The sequence below is a fragment of the Ambystoma mexicanum genome, chromosome 10, assembly GCF_040938575.1.
Source record: "Ambystoma mexicanum isolate Mex_15411 chromosome 10, UKY_AmexF1_1, whole genome shotgun sequence".
Classification (NCBI taxonomy): domain Eukaryota; kingdom Metazoa; phylum Chordata; class Amphibia; order Caudata; family Ambystomatidae; genus Ambystoma; species Ambystoma mexicanum.
The window spans coordinates 1,635,713,454-1,635,728,274 of NC_090932.1; the positions used below are offsets into that span (position 1 = coordinate 1,635,713,454).

The following is a 14,821-nucleotide window of genomic DNA, read 5'->3' on the forward strand; positions in this document are numbered from 1 at the left end:
GTATTTCCAGTACAATCATCTTTACATGGATTTCTCACTTTGCAACAGTGCAATTATTCCATGTTTGGACCTGTCCAAAACATAAGAATAAAAAAAGAATTACAATCCTTTATCTGAAAACAATGTTATCCTTGCAGAACATAACCGTACCAGGTGCAACCTTCCTCTTGATCAAACAAAATTATTTCTTCTAGTTCAATGAAGTATCTTCACTGAGGGCAACTGAGAAAAAGGCGTAGAGTAATATTGGCCATGAAAGAGGGAAAAGCTATGAGAATTTTGAGAGGGAAGTAGACAGCTATTGGCAGGTTTTATAACAAAAAGGGTGTCTGTAGTTCTACAATATGTGTACATTTTGGAAGCAAAAGAGCCAAGAAGTTCTAAGAATAATGGACTGAAAAATATAATTGCCCCTCTGTGCTTGGGTGTCGGACTGCTCAGTTTATTGTAGGCAGTTTTGTTACATCAGATCCGGGAACAATTGTCTATATATCTTACACCGCCATCAGACCCACATCATCATTCACCATTCACAAAAAGACCAGAGACATGGATAATTTTGAAAAAAAGGGCGACACATTTATAAAAGTCATCTTTCAATGTCTTTTCAATGTAATAATGTTATCTACAGAATGTCTTTACATATCTACACATATCTACAACGTTTGCAGATACTCCATCTTTGGTTGAAGAGTGTTGCTTTCAATTTTCCTACAACTGCAGGTCTTTATAGATAGACAGGTTTCCTTTGCATAAACTTCAAAAGAAAAAATAAATAGAGCAAACTTCATTAAACGCTTGACCAAAAGCTTTGGCACTAATCCAAACATCCAGATACCCTCTAAACCTGATCACTGTGAAATAAAGGAGTGGCTCCTCCAGGACGGCCTCAAACTTCCCTTCCTTGCAGACTGCTAATAATACATACAGGGCATTCAACATCAAACTTATTTTTGTTCAGACCTGTTCTTAAGTTTTTTTTTGTTAGACACAAACAATTCCACAATCCACTGCAAAAACTGAAATGAAAAGCAAAGTTCCCTGTTTGAGTTCCACACTGATTGCTCGGTTGGACGGCTTAAATTTCTCAGCAATAATGTGAAAAATACAAAATTGCTTGTATTCCGAAATCATATTTGCCACTTCTGAAATGAATGTGCCATTCCCATCGTGGGTCGTGTTGCGGATGAAGCTTCCTTCTATCATTTGACCAAGGAGAGGTGTTTGTGGGACAGCATGAAACCGGTACAACCGGACACCAGCAGTTACCAATTGATCACCGATGGGAAGAGTAATCCAAAAAGTACATTGATGCCCCATTTCACATTAATACAGGCAGTGTCCATGTTGCCATTGAAACACTTTAGACACTATCCTGTACGGGCTTTCTTGTTGACGTTGCAAACAGAAAATAGGATTTGAAACTATCCCTATACGGGCTTCATGAAATATACTTCACAAACGGCAAATGGGATTCGATACGTTGTTTGCGTCTGTGTTGTTCTGTAGACAGAAAAGTATTCTTGATGGTTGTCTGCATGAGTGAGGGCGCGAAGGGCATAACTCACGACTTAGACCTCTTGAAGGCAATGCCCAACTTTTCAAGCTGTTTCTTCAGCAGGCAAGCATCTTTTCAGCTCTACAAGAAAGATGAAGGACACAGAGCTCCCACATGCCAAATCCTGCGGTTGGCCATTTTATGAAGCGCTGATGACAGTGGAGTCCTTGGTGATTGCTCCTGGTAAGATTCAGTAGCGAGTGATAAGAAGGTGATAGCCTCCGCTTTAACCCTTTAAGGGAACATCCTCACGCGGATGTGCTGGCGAATATCTAGAGGTTGGTGCCTATGTTTTGAAAGGTTATCCATGCCTTTGCAGATGATGAAGGGACGGTGGGAGGACATTGTTTCGCAAGGTACGCCAACGTACATAACAGAGCCATCAAAACCCATGCATGAGAACTTCCATTGTCCAAAGAGTTAGATAAGTGTTCACTAGGGTCTCTCCCGCGTCAATTGTTATCTCGGACCATAGTCATAGCCGGTGGGTGCGCCGGCAGCCGAGTACATGTTGGCCGCAGCGGGGTTCATGTGGTGGTGGTGGTAACCATGTCCTCGAATACTAGGGATGCTGTAGGGCGTGGGCCGGCTTTTTGCCCCAAGGTAGTGATCATAAGTGGATGGGTATTTGTATGGATGGTGGTGCAGAGGCTCTGACCCTTGGGCGTGTGGATCCAGTCGTAGTTCATGGGGAGGGCTAGGCCTTCCCGTGCTGAGGGAGACGAGTCCGCCGGGCACAGGGAGCGCAGGACTCAGCACGCGGGACATTAGCTGCTGGTGTGTGGGGTCACAGTGCAGCGGTGTGCCGCTTCCATCTCGGTCGTACTCCCGCCTGCCATCGGTCTCTGAAACAAAAAAAAGATAATCATTGGATGAAAGCTTATAGCGTAACATTTGTTAAAACGTATAAGAGCCGTAGCTCGTCAGATCATCACATTTCAACACACTGCTAGCTATATTGGCCTCAGCTTTGCTACGTCGATCATTCACGTCGAACCCTTAGCGAACCAGTTGCGTCGCTATATTCCAGATGGGAAATGACATCACTAATCAGTGAGATGAAAGGAAAAGCAAAAGTAACAGGAACATTCTGGAACCACAGGCAGCGGGCAAGAGAATGCACTGATTCCAACTACCTCGGGAGGATAGCTCAGGGGCAATATGCTCGCCTTGGAAGCAAGACGACACGGAGCAACACAGGTTCAATCCCCGGGTCCGCGCTTATAAATAACGTATCATATCAGACCACAATTACTTTGTGGTTTTCTAGTTTGACTCTTGCATGTGTGCTTGTTTTCGTTTGCATATATGTGTCTAGGGGTAGTATGGGGAGGGGAAGATAAGGGGCAGGGAGGGGAGTATGAGGGTATGCCCTATTAAAATATAAAAAATGTTGACATATAGAAGACCATAAAGTAAGTGTGGCCGATGAAATCTTATAGAACCGCGGGCAAGAAAATGATACCACACATGTATACGTTCAAACAAAGTCACTGCCTCCTTTTGTTACTTTCGCCTCCTAGACCATGAGGGGGGCAGCGATGGCGGTCATGGATATTTTCCTACCCGGGTTACAGTCCCAGGCAGGGGTGGACTGGGAACCAAAAGAGGCCCTGGAAATAATGTTTAAAGGGGCCCAGCAGTACACATTTTCAGCAAGCCCAACCCTTTTCCTATGAGAACATTTTGGAATATAAATAGGTTACCACACAAGAGAGGTCCAGGGTGCAGAGGTCCGCTTGGATATCTACAGAGTTCCCTACAGGCCAGTCCACCCTGCCAGGGTGCAGTGGCCTACTGGGAAATCTCCTGAGTTCCCTATTGGCCCGACCACCCTGGCCCGAGATCAAACCAAGTACAAAAAATGTAGGAAGTCAATTATCCAGGGCAATAACGACCACTCCAATGGCCTAGAAGACTATTAGTAACTTGCAAAGGAAAAACAACAAAAAACTGTTTTGTTGTAATATATTATGGGCCCGATTCATGATTTTTTTTTTCACGGTTCAAAGTGACTTTACACTGCCGACACAAACCCTGATTCATGGAACTGTGCAAAGTTCAATTTGTACTGCAAAAAGCGCTCTGCACTGAGTTTGCACTTCAAAAATATACTTTGCACAGTTCCATGAATCAGGGTTTGTGTCGGCAGCGCAAAATTACTCTTCAGCAGTGCAAAGTCACTTTTGAACTGTGTAAAAAATTCCATGAATCGGGCCCTATGTGTTTACTTAAAACAAACAATGTTTTTTCCAATCCATATATGCAAGTAAAACATGGGTGGTGGCAGTGTGAGCAATGGTGAGCGGAACACAGGCTGACACTGGTGGTTACATCCTGCAGTCTGAGCTTTCCCATTGGCCAATGAACCTGAGCGGTCTAGCTGTTGTAGAATTCTCTGTAATTGTATTCTCTATTATCACTGAATGCTGTTAATTATTCTCACCGCCATTGGCTCATGACTCTATGAGGGTTATGCCTCTTTGTTTTGGGAGGGCAGGGAAGGACAGCGGGGTGTTGTACACTTCGGCAAGCGGATTGTCAGCTCTGGTGGTCCTCACAGTTCAGTGTCGGGTCGGCCCCCTTTTGGCTCCAGTGACTTTTTTTTTTAACTCACCAATGTGTTAGGACAATCGACGGATGGTCATTTACAAATGACTAATTCCAAAAGAAGGATGCCATGACTTTCTAATCAAACAGGCCAAGACTTTCCCCCTAATCAGGCCACGTGAAATGTTTCAGCCAACCATTGCACTGGAATATGCTATAATTGACCATCAGTGGGTAGGAAGCCCTGCCTTCCAGCCAATTGCCTGGTCAGAACTCTTTGGCAACTCTGATTGGCTAGGATGACACACATTCCAACTAATCCTGCTCCGGCTTGCCAATGCAAAAAATAGGCGGTGGGGTGGCCAAGAGAACTCAGGTGGTCACTGACAGATTTCACTCACGTTCTTGGCTACCCAGGTTCAAAACCGACTCATACACCCCCTAAAAAGCAGCTTCATTCTGTTCAAGTAGCCTTCAACCGAAAGAGGTGCAGAGAGGTGCCCTGAGGTAAAACCACCTCTAAAGGGTGGTCCGGGTGAGGCCACTGGTTTGATGTTAATTGTAATCGCGGAAGACCAGGGCTCTGGTCCCTGTATATGTAAATTCTAATTCCAGGTACGCCACCGTGACCACACTGTGTAATCTTGGGCCCACTATCTGCCAACATTTGAACTGATTGGAAAGGACTCAATTCGCCCATTCAATACAACACGTACAACTTTCGAATTTACATTTCTGGCAATGTTTCATGAGATGCACGAGGCTCGTGTTGCCAAATAACTCCCGAAAATGGGAAAGTAGAAAGAGGAAAAACTAAACCTGAGCCCCTGCTCACAGCTCCAGCTCTGGGGACGCTCAGAAGTCGGCAGCTTTATGGTGAGACTTTCTCACCGGGCCAACATTTGACTAGAGTGACTGACAAGTATGCACACGCCTGAAAAATTCAGAAATTGTGAAACACTATACAAACACAGACTGCCTTTATTTTTATAGGCCCGGAGTGTGCCTCGGAAGAAAGCAGCCGAGGGGTGCCTCCGCAGCTGTTTACTTTGTGTGATGGAAAATAAACAGGGTGCGTTGCCAGTGTGTGGCTGTGAATGCATTAATTCTGCCCAGGGCCGACAGGAACCCTCACATGTAGTGCATTAGAATTCCATCCCAAAATAGAAAGCTGCCTTGGGAGCGCCCCCAGTTACTTTGGGTCGCAAAATACAATTGTATTCTTACTTTGGGAAAGAGATAAATATTGGCCGTGCAAAGAGAAAAGGGTTAAAATTGTCCTGAACCTTGTGAAAAGTTTCCTTCTAGGAAAGAGGTGCCCCCCAGCAACCTCCCACAGTGCACAGTAAAGCCACCAGCCCTTTCCCTGCTGCAGTCTTCAGAGCTGTATAACCAAATAGCGCCTGAAATAGGGGTTAGCGACTGACTGACTGACATGATCTGCTCAACCAGTGCAAACTAAGAGCATTTTCTGACGTTATTCTTGCGCATACAGGCGGAGGTGAACCTGGTGTAGTCGGAATAATCCCTGCCCCTCTTTTATTTCCATAGTCTATCAGCTCGACCGCGCGCCAGACACCTGAGCTCGACGTCAGGCGCGAGTTGTTACGTGAACCCGCGACGTCAGGCGGTTCGACGAGGAATCGAGGTCGCTGCTCCTTCAGACACGGCGAGGTTGGCATCCCTTTGCAAGAGCTTGTGTTCAACATGTAAAGATGGCTTTATAAATAGCAGCAGAGATGATGTTCTCCAAAGTGGCTTGTGCGAATACATACCCTTTGAACCTGGCTCGATATGTGTATCCATGCCTCCATTTGTTCATGAGTTTCCCGCCCCATGTCTGCGGATTATTTCATTATTTTATTTTGGGCGTTTTTCTAGCACAAACCGAGCATTTGGATCACCAGTGGGGTGTCCCTATGGTGCTAGGCCATTCTAATGACAGTCATTGCTTCGAAGTAATGTATTTAGAAGTAATTACTTCAAAATTGTGCTTTGATTTTATTTATTTATTTTATTTGGGGGGTTCCCTCCCACGGCCTCCCATCCCCATCACAACTTCCCATACCTCAAACCCCTCCCAATCTCCTTTTTACCACTTAACGCTCAACTACACATATTTTTTGAAGTGATTTTGAAGAAATTACTTTGAAGTAATTATTCTTTTGGCTGATTATTTTCAAAATGGTTGCAATTTAAAAAAATTTAATATACGGGGGGTGGAGTAAGGGTATAACTTAAGGTAGGGGGGAGTGGAAAATGGATAGGGAAAATGGGAAGTGGGTTAAAAAGGCTAAACAAATTTTGGTAATTCGGCCCAAAAAATTGCATCATTTCTTCTTCGATTTTTTTTTTTTCATGGACAACCAACATTTACAGTTAATGAGGGGAAGACACGATACCATTCTGAAAGGAGGCGTGAGTGTGAATCACAATGGTGTGCTGCAAAAGGTAGTCGTGAGGTTGGATATTGGGCTGAGTGGGTTATGTGTTGCTATGTTATTTTATGTTGAAAATCTTTTATCTCGTTGCCCATGGCCACCGTAGTCTTTGTATGGCCCTGATGATTGTCCGATAGTGGCGTGCGAGAAGGGGCTCCTTAAAAAGGAGGATCTTGTTTTTTTCTGGATGATATTACTCACTTAAAAAAGCTCCCTTATCTGATCATTATAATTTGTATTGACATTTTGTGTTTTAAAAGTGAAACGAATATTCACAAATTGCTATGTCCGAAGCGAGCAAGATCCCATCACTTGTAACTTGAGACCGCAGAAGTTTGAAATAAGCCTCTGGTTAAGCCCTGTGAAAAACAATGTGCCTCTGATGAGGTCTTGAATCCTAAAAGAAGGATTTTAAGTATGCTTAAATAAGGGCATTATTGCATTTCTCCATCAGTGTTTTTCCAATAATTAATCCCATTTGCATTACTGAAAGCAGCTCTGTGAGGTCACAATAATGGTTATTCAAGGCGCTATTTTAAACTGTGTCCAAATAAGGATATGAATATGTTGCCCAACCTGGACCTCAAGCAGCAGATCATTGTGGGCTCATAAATCACTCCAAGCCTTCTAAACAACTTATATCACCGATTATTCTAAACGATTCTAAACGATCACCAAAGACGCATCCAAATAATTGCCTCCGGTTGAAATCCCACACTGCGGCAACTGGGATTCTAAGCGTTTTGTTTGTGTGCGATATCTCCCTCAGGATTGCACACAGAGCGTTGACAATGCTTTTAGTATATGTTTAGATTATGTCATGTTTCTATTGCGGTTATTACCACTATTTCATTAACATATCTACTGCGTCTCACTGATGACTCTGAGTGATCATTCTGAAATGATTATAAGCAGTGTCCCAAAAAGGATTCTAATCAACGTCTTGATCAGAATCTTAAGAAATGACCAAAGAGAAATAAGAACCAGTGTCTTAGTACTTTTTCCAGGTAAGCGATCAAGTGAGTACTAAAATTGTATACCAATATAAAACATGAATGCAATTCAAAATAGAGAATCAAGCTGATTTCCTTATACAGTTCTCAAAATAGTGTGAGGCAGAATCCTTAATTATTTCTTCAAATGAATTAGACCAAGTCACAGTGTCTCAATGGGAATCGTCTGCGATTTATCAGAAGGCGCTGTATCAGTAGCTCTTTTAATGTTGTTTGTGATGATTTAACATTTAAGGAATCCCTGATTAGAACATAGTTCAATTCTCTCAAACATTTGCAGAGATGCCTTCACAAAACTCTCAGGTGATGTCTCAATATCGGGTCACTGCAATGTACTTTTTGGGATCCCGGTGTTGTTGTGCTATGAATTGAGAGGAACAATAATGTTTCAGTAAGGATTTCAAAATAATTGTCAGTCTTCATTGTAAACAATGACTTGGTCAGAATCTCATGGACCCCTCAGCTGAGGTCACAGCGGATTTGATCCCCAATGATTACTGTCAATGTCTCGATGTGGATTCTAAAATGTTCCCGGTAATCCTAAGCAAGCTCTCAGTAAAGATCCAAAGTGGATCCCAAACAAGTCCTTGGTCAGGATGAAAACTTACTCTAAAATCAAAAATCCAGTTTAATTGAATATCAAATTGTTTTTTGGGTTTGACTAATGAATGTGATTGATGCCTTATTATTCATTGTGAACGGTGTGCACATTTGGGACTTTGATCATTGTCTCAAACCGTATCTGAAATAAAGGTCAAAAATGAACATTGCATTAACGGAACCCCAATATAAGAATGCAATGAGGATATGACCACTGTAATGGTAAGGATAGCTAACAAACTACCAATGGAAATCTGGGTGACCAATCTAAAGTGATACTGCACGGGTGGGTCTAAGGCATCTCCTTACGTCAAAATTACAGATTCAACTGGTTTTGTGAGGGAAACTGCAGTTCAAGGTGCCACAGTCATTTTAATTATGATGGAGATCTTGCAGAGTGCCAGAATGGCGGCCTCTGAATGCATACATAGAGGAACGTCTCAGTAGGAATTTTAAGCGAGATCCCCGAAAAAGTTGGAATGACCTCTCAATGCAGATTCAGAAGAATGTTGTGAGGCAGGAATGTATGGATGAACGCCTCAGGGGTTATAAGAGACGTCCCATTGAGGATTCTGAGTGATAGCCCAGGGAAGGTGGCAATCCCACAATAGGCAGATCAACCTGCCGAAGGTTCCGACCTATGTCCTCATGTACAATGATGGGTCCAAATGATTTTTCAACATGGAATCTGAGGTAGGTCTGGCAGAACTTTACAAGAGATGCCTCAATACATACTGTGGTGTCCAAAAAAAGTGACATTCAAAGGCCTATGAGATCCCAAAATAAGGCAGCTGGGCTTTTTTTTATGCCACTGTGTTTCTTTCATAAAAGCTATCACATTAAAGACTCTGATCAATGTATCAAGTGATATTTAGTCTAATGGTATGACGTTGTTACATCGCCAGTATATTTTGTGATGAGATTTTTTAATGAACTTTTTTCTACCACAAAACTCATCGGAAATTATAAGGGGTAGGCTGACGGCAAGGGAATATAAGGAACAGGGGTGGTCACAAATAGGGAGTAAATAGTAGGGTGAGGGGGCTTGGGCAGACCCCCAACCAAATATTTATTTTTTAAATGTTGAGGCGTTTTTTCGAGAAAAGAAATTAGGCAAAAAACTCATCACAAAATAACTGGAAAGGTAACAACATAGAACCAGTCTAATGTCTCATCAAGTACATTATTCTAATTCCCGTGATGGAAGAGCGCTGCCAATTGCATATTCACACTGTGGCTCTTTCCAGCAATTTTGATCAATCTCGGTATATAGCTGAGATGGACCCAGGAGTTGCAACATGTGCACACACACAGTTTCAGGGTACCAAGGGAGCTGATCAGGTTCCCAAACCCTGCAATGCAGGCATGAGCTGAATCCCGTGTAAACTCTGCAATGCACACCTAGCATACAGCGGCGACCTTCAACAATGAGCGCCATTGCCCAAACGTCAATCACCATTGCCCTTTACTTTCCAATGCTCTCTGTCAGGCAGGATCTGCCTGATCACCTGCGGTATGAGGAGTTCCTTCGAGGAACCACCTCATGCGGTAATCCACAATTCCTGCACTGTTGCTTGAACTCTCCATGCCACCCAACTTGGACTTGGTGGATGAAGAGGAAATTCATACAAAAAGGTTTTGGCCAAATTTTCTTCTCACCCACCTAAACTGTAACAAAATGGCGTAATCGTAATAGATGATGTCTCAATGTGGACTATCGGTATTGACCAGAGAATGTTTTGGTAGATATGTCTCCTCTTATAAGTGCATCTGTGTGCAAATGACCTCTTGTATTAAACTACAAAAATAACACTGAACACATTTTTTACACCCGCAACAGGTATTCATGTGATAACATGCGAATCCCAAATTCTTTCCCACAAATGAAGAGGCGGCCTACCTTTCTCTGTGCCGTTGGGTTGGGAGGGCGAGGACACCGGATTCCGGGACCTTGCAAAGGCACTCATGAGAGGAAGTGACCCTGGCCTGTGGTTCCTGGGCCTGAAAGAGAAAACCAAGTCTGTTTATTCTGCAAAGCGATGAAGGCTGAGGCCCAGACATCATGTTTCAGCATTTATCAGCTATCAAGACATAACATGATTTCATTCTCAGAGTTTGGCAATGACACCGCTTGGATTTATTTACAGGAGCACCCTCCATGGGAAACACATGCACAGGTGTGAGGTTTAGACACACACACTGCACAGAAGTGTCAGTGTTTGATGAAGAGCATGTGTATTTTTTTCCCGGGGTGGGTTACAAAGACAACTCTTCCAGGGGGGAGATCTTCCCATAGCCACACGTTGCTGATGTTGCACCCATGCAAAGTGCTCCCATCACACCCACTCATGCACAGGCTCCCATCACACCCACGCATAGGCTCCCATCACACCCACGAATAGGCTCACATTATACATGCAGACTAGCTTACATTGCACCCACACATTTGTTCACGTTGCACCCACACATTGGATCACTTTGCACCCACACATTGGCTCACGTTGCACCCACACATTGATTCACATCACAGCCACATGAAGCTGGTCAATAACTCAAGTTATTGCCCCTCGCCTGCTTTATGGCTCAGGAGCACACGTGACTATAGGAATAGCACACACTGCATGCCTTCCCATGCGACTTACGCCCTGCACTCAGGGACCTAGTGCAAGAATTGGGGGACGAGTACAGCAGGGATGTGCCAAGTGAGGTCCACATGTGTATAGGAGGAAATCATAAAAAAGCGGGCTCACATTTCACTACAGAAGATGTGTTAACTGACAGCTCGCGGTCGCTGTGTATACTATGCTTTCAAGCACCGGCGTACATTGCGCAGTGCATTCTGGGAGGTGTAGTCATAGTTCAGGCCACTCAAAAGAGAGTACTAGTATGCTTTGGTTTTTAAAAGGACAGACTGGGAATGGGACAGAGTGCCCCCAGTGAAATTGTGGCATTGGGCCTGATTTACAAAGGAATTTTCAATGGGATTGCGCCATTGTAAAACGCTAGTGTAAATCAAGCCCATTTTCTGTCGCTCATGCTTCCTCTTACTGGGTAGGACTTTCTCTAGGCCCACACGGAGCCTGGCTGGGTATGTCGTCACGGGATGGAACACAGAGCTGTTCTTAAGTCAGTCTGGGCACCCATGCAATTCAGACACCCCTGTGGGGCGAGGCTGCGGGCCCGCACTGGGGACTCCGTGGGCGACGCCCCCTGAGGCTGGCGTAATGAACGGCTGAGTCTGCGCTGATAAAATCTGGATTGATGGCCAGAAGGTGACAGTGTCGCACGAGCTGCGCCATTCCCATGGCCCCTCCCACCGCTCTGCAGAGGTGCCAGGTGTTGTGTTCTTGAAGCCAAAATAGTGTCTATTGCCCAGGTGTGTTGCTGCCCATTCGCAGGTGGCACTCGAGGAGGGCACCCAGACTCCACACATGCCAACGTGCCTGGTTGCATTTGGGAGGTGCGTGTCCCGTTTTATTTTTTTCTCTGCCTGCTGGGAACTGCAGCCCTGGATCTTTAATGAGATGTACGCGAGTACAAGTAAACCATGAACAAATAAAAACAGGAGTGGGCAAACACCTACAGACGGGGAATGGGGCATGTGTGCTGATCTAATCGAAGCATCAGCCCGGTTACCGTGGGATCTGTGTAGCGGCAGCACAACCCTCTGAGCTATCTTCCCAAGTTACACCTCAGTGAGGGGTGTTGCTTGGTCTTGCGTTGGAGCGACTGTGCTGGAATTAGGTGAATCGCTGATTGGCTGCTTGGTGCTGCTTACAGTCCCAACCAATGAGGCGTCGGGAGGCCACCCGCGGAACGTGGGAGAATGTGAAACCCGGGGATGGTCTTTTAGTGTAAAAACAAGGAAGCGAGCCAAGCACAGTCAGTGGCAATATCCAGGCCATGAGGGGGGGAGAGGGACGTGCCAGTCCTTGTTTTCATTTCCCACCAGCTATAAGGTGACCTCACACAATGTATAGCCCCCCGGTGTTTTGCATACGTTTCTAAATGACGTCCCTTGAATTGGGGAAAGCTGATTTCAAAGTTAAAAGGGTTCCCTGGTGGTCGCCCCGAGTGATTTATCGTTCGGTTATCTGTGATCTGTTTTTTTTTAAATCAAACCCCTCCAGTTACTGATTCTTTTGGTTCAATTAAATGCAAAGGAACCGCAAGAGGATTTCCCAACAGTGCACCCCTAAAACATGCCCGCCAAGTTACACGTGGCTTGCTATATACAGCGAGTAATTCGTGGCTGGCTACTCTTGCCGGATTCAGGTGTGCACCGGTGGGCACCCCCTGCGAAGGGGTCTTCTTTTGTCTAATGATGAAAGGCGTATTGACCGGATGTTATGTTATTGCACTCTTACAGCGCACCAATGACGTTTTTGCAGGGTCTCTTGGCGCTATAATGTTTGCATCTTAGTTGAAATGTGGCGTGAAGCGGGCTCTTCCTGCTTCCCCCTCCCCGGAAAACCGACGGACTCATATTAAAACGCATTAACAAAAATAGGATTTGACTTAATATTGTATAAGCTCTGATTAGAAGATGTTTGTTTCCATTTGGGCGGCGATTACTTGAAATGCCCGGCCATGAGCACAATGCAATTCTAATTTATTTTACATTTATGTAAATGGCGATATAACAGAGCAGATACGCAGTCAGTGGTAGGTAGATACGCCAGTGTTTGCAATCGGAGGGTTACAAAGCGAGCCGCCTCGATACTGCTCCTTTTCGAAATCGTGATCCGCTATTGGAAGTCAGGCCTTAGCGGCCAGTGCCTAACCCGCTGAGCTATCCGCTGACCGTTCGGCTGCCCAGCATAACCTTCCACGCGCTTCTAGCGCCTCATGAAACACGCAAAGCCGGGGGTAAGGCACTCACCAGTCCTCGGGGTCGCAGTCCCGGAATCCTTTCGCGAAAGGGTTGCTGGCGATTTTCAGCTGCGTGATCTGCAAGGAGAAGGTTGGACGGTTATGCGAAGAACTTAAATAAACAAATAATACAGACACACTGTGCATTTCCCCGTTAAATATTAAATGAATAGAAACACAATTTTAAGAAACATAATGAAAACATATTGTTAGAAGAGTTGTGTTATCTGCCCAGGCATATTCTTTGCATCAGATCTAATACATAAATGAACGAATGGCGCCCAGCTTTACCCTCTATACATTCGAAGTATAGTCGCCATTGCCTCTTTTTCAAATAATTCCCTTCTTCGGTTTCACGTGCCTTCAAGGGAGATTTCTGGCCTACCCTTGGAATGCTCCAAGATATTTTTTAAATTATATATTAAGTTTATGAAACAGCAGCAGAACGACGAGCATTTTGCTAGCAGCTTTGATATTCGTGTTGTGGTGGAACTATCTCCATATTTCAATATTTTTTTGGTCGGCCTTCATTGGAAAAATGCATGCATTTTAAATATTGACTGTAGACCGTGTAGCCCGCCCTGTGCTGCATGCTGAAATTAAACATCGTTGTTCCCAGGAAGAAAAACATGCATACTGGATAGAATAAAAGGTGCGCACCTTTTATTTGGAGAATTTGCTAAACATATGAATCACAGGGGTGTACAGAACGTACAGACATGTTGTTATATATATATATATATATATATATATATATATATATATATATATGAAACAATATTAAGTGCATATGTTAAAGGCTCCCGCAGTTTTTGGTTGAACATGTAGCGCTTCCCCGTTTTCATATAGCACTCGTTAGAGCATCGATTGTAAAACATGACAGAGAAAATCACACAGGCCACTGCTCCCTGCATAAGGGATGCAAGTCTGATTTTCTAGTTACTTTCTTCCTTTTCGAGTTTACATTATCTCGCCTAACATATGGTTGTAAAAGCCTCGCCCCATTGCCACACTAAATGGTCACTTTGCCTGTTCTCTCAATATTCGCCTGGGAGCACTGGAAGCGCACAATATAACTCAGCAATCTGTACCAGAGACTGTGGGGTCCCTGCCCTGGCGGGAGGGAGCACGGGGGATACGTCTGCACGCCCACAGAAAACCAGGGTTGGCTGCCACCCGATACGCGGCCTGCAGAGGGGAGGCCGGCCCTGTGTGGTGGCGGCAGGCCCGCTGCATGGGCCGCAAGCAGTCCGCCTGGCCCATTATTTACTGCCCCTGAAGGGCGGTGCATTTCGTCGTGCGCCAGAGGTGGGGGCGCCAGGGGGTGATGAACGGGGGCTAGGGGTACCCTGCCAGGCTCTCGCGGGACGGTGGTAGACTCGGAGGTCAGCCTGACAGAACGCAGGAGCGGGAGCAGCTGTCCCGGGACATCAGGAGCCCGCCAAGCCTGGGACAGGAAGGGTGCCTGGCTGTCAGTGGGCAGACTTCCGAGGGAGGTGGCCTGGATTGCCCCCGCGGGGGAGGGGTGGTGTCTGGATGCCTGCGTTGTCTGTGTCTGGGACTCTGAGGTTTCGTGCCCGTGTGTATCTGCCCCTGTGGGTGTGTTTCTGCATTTCTTTCGATGGATCGTGTGTGTGTGGGTGTGTGTGTGTGACTGTATGTGTCTATGCTTCTCCAGAGGGGCATTGGTGTGCCTGTCGTTGTCTACAGCCTGCTAGATTTGAATTCGCTGTTAATGTGTATTTGGGTATGTATGCCCGTGTGAGAGTGCATGTGGCCTACGTGTG

General features: G+C 45.2%; 1 protein-coding gene across 2 annotated transcripts in view; it reads right to left on the reverse strand.

Annotated features, from left to right (window-relative positions):
- Positions 1 to 554: 554 nt before the first annotated feature.
- TBX1 (T-box transcription factor 1) overlaps positions 555 to 14,821 on the reverse strand; it is a 72,959-nt gene continuing 58,692 nt past the window's right edge. For both annotated transcript variants that reach the window (XM_069620046.1, XM_069620045.1), the window contains 3 exons: positions 13,045 to 13,112; positions 10,063 to 10,163; positions 555 to 2,403 (listed from right to left, as the gene is read on the reverse strand). In XM_069620046.1, the coding sequence (XP_069476147.1) occupies positions 2,018 to 2,403; positions 10,063 to 10,163; positions 13,045 to 13,112 (555 nt within the window). In that variant the 3' untranslated portion in view covers positions 555 to 2,017. The remainder of the gene's footprint in view (positions 2,404 to 10,062; positions 10,164 to 13,044; positions 13,113 to 14,821) is intronic.